The sequence below is a fragment of the Babylonia areolata genome, chromosome 3, assembly GCF_041734735.1.
Source record: "Babylonia areolata isolate BAREFJ2019XMU chromosome 3, ASM4173473v1, whole genome shotgun sequence".
NCBI classification, from domain to species: domain Eukaryota; kingdom Metazoa; phylum Mollusca; class Gastropoda; order Neogastropoda; family Buccinidae; genus Babylonia; species Babylonia areolata.
The window spans coordinates 31512811-31514586 of record NC_134878.1 but is presented as its reverse complement, the minus strand read 5'-3'; the positions used below and the strand labels follow the sequence as shown (position 1 = coordinate 31514586).

Here is a 1776-nt window from a genome sequence, read left to right as displayed (position 1 = left end):
TGATTTTTTTCATTGACACCGACAGCGTGTTTTCGTGGGCATAAAGGGAAGATAATAAAGCTTACGTTAACCCCACGTTGCGAGAACTGAAGGCATTTTTTCGCATATCCGTCCACGTTTTACGACATAGGTAGCATCATCGTTTCCGCTCGAGCTTTTGTGCTGTTCAGGCAAAGATGACGTTCACTGTTTCTTCACATGGCTGTGTACCATAGAGACTGACTTGTGCGTCTGGATTTTCATTGCTTCCCTGTTTGGTTTGGTTTCACACAGACTGATTAAGCGTGTATTGTTTCTGAGCCTGGATCTACATCATACGGAGATAAGTCTACTGCAATTCATCAGCGGGTGTGTTATACACAGAGTCCATCTTACTTAATGGTTCTACAAGCACACTGATTGGGCGGCGCCCACAGTGTCAGTCCGTGGATCTGCACAACGATGATCCAGTCTGCTGGTCTACAGCACTGAGACTGGAGCCAGTGACCAGTCTTTTCATCTACTTGAGTGTCGGGTTTTGAAGAAGTTAGGTTGGAGTCCACCATTCCTGCCCATCTTTCAAGACACGACAGTCGGAGACCGAGTTGGAGTCTATCCTCGAGTGTACCTTAAGGATCTCTACACTGCGTTTGTGGCCAAGGTTATTGTTTGTCTGTGGATCTGCTGTAGACGACAGTGTGTTGTGCTCTGTGGGGATCCGCAGACAGCGTTTGTGGCCAAGGTTCCTGTTTATCTGTGGATTTTCAGTAAACAACAGTGTGTGGTGTGTCCTGTGGTGTCACCAACCTCATCGTCATGGCTGCTTCTGGGAGAGCGATTCGCTCCAACTCCAAGTCTACGGGAATGAACGCCGATATGGAGGTAAGGCCTCAGCAGAAAGCATGCACGGCAGTGTGAGTGACAGCGAGTGCCTGAAGTCTGTGCTGACGTGCTGATTCCAGGCTGCCCCGATAAGGAGCTGCGAGGGTGTGGTGTGCTTGTGTCTGGTTCTGAGCGTGTTAGACATTAATAGCTTTGTGGTCAGAGCTTTTAGGTATGTTGTTTTCTTGAGCCGATATAAAGGCCTTAATTTTAAGATGCAATGTAGGGACAATGCATTTTCACTTTGTCGATCCATCACAGGGGTGACTTTTTGATAGCAGGCTTGTCGCCACACTGATCATTACAGTCATGGTATCGTGACGCACCCATGCGATTTGTGTATGATTTCGCCGCAAGAAGAAGTAGAATTCAAAGAAACGTGGTTGTACCAAAAGGGAGGGGATGAGATAGGGAAAGTGAATGTGCCTGTGCGCACGCGCGCGTGCGTGTGTGTCTGTGTATTTGGGTGTGGAGGTGTTAGTGCGCGTATATATTGACGTGACTGCCCAGGCGCATTGTAAACGAAGACACGGGACAGGGGTAATAAGTTAGAAGAGAGGATGCTGTAGATTTTGTCTGGCTGAGAATTGATGGCTGTGTGAACATTTACATGATTCATACCCCGTGAGACCACGTCGTTATGTTTGGTAAAGATGGTTGCATCGTCGGCACCAAAGTCATAACGCGGAGGACCATAAGTGTTTCAGGAAAAAGAAAAGAAAGTTAGTTCTTGATTTCCCATCGGTCCAGACGTTCACACCGGGCTTTGTGTATGTAGGTGGTATGGATGTTGATGTTCCTGCATGAGATTTAGCCACGGAGGAATTTATTCCACCCTTGTACTGTAGGATGAGTGTGTGCAATGGTTTTCGTTTGGACTTTTTGCGTGAATTCTGGTTTTTTGGTTCTAAAAAA

The 1776-nt window shown here is 47.0% G+C and overlaps 1 protein-coding gene across 1 annotated transcript in view; it reads left to right on the top strand.

The window, feature by feature from the left end:
- The first annotated feature begins 395 nt into the window (after positions 1–395).
- Positions 396–1776, top strand: part of LOC143280547 (GTP-binding protein Di-Ras2) — a 73581-nt gene continuing 72200 nt past the window's right edge. Inside the window, exon 1 of the mRNA XM_076585238.1 lies at positions 396–861. Within this exon, the coding sequence (XP_076441353.1) occupies positions 796–861 (66 nt within the window). The 5' untranslated portion in view covers positions 396–795. The remainder of the gene's footprint in view (positions 862–1776) is intronic.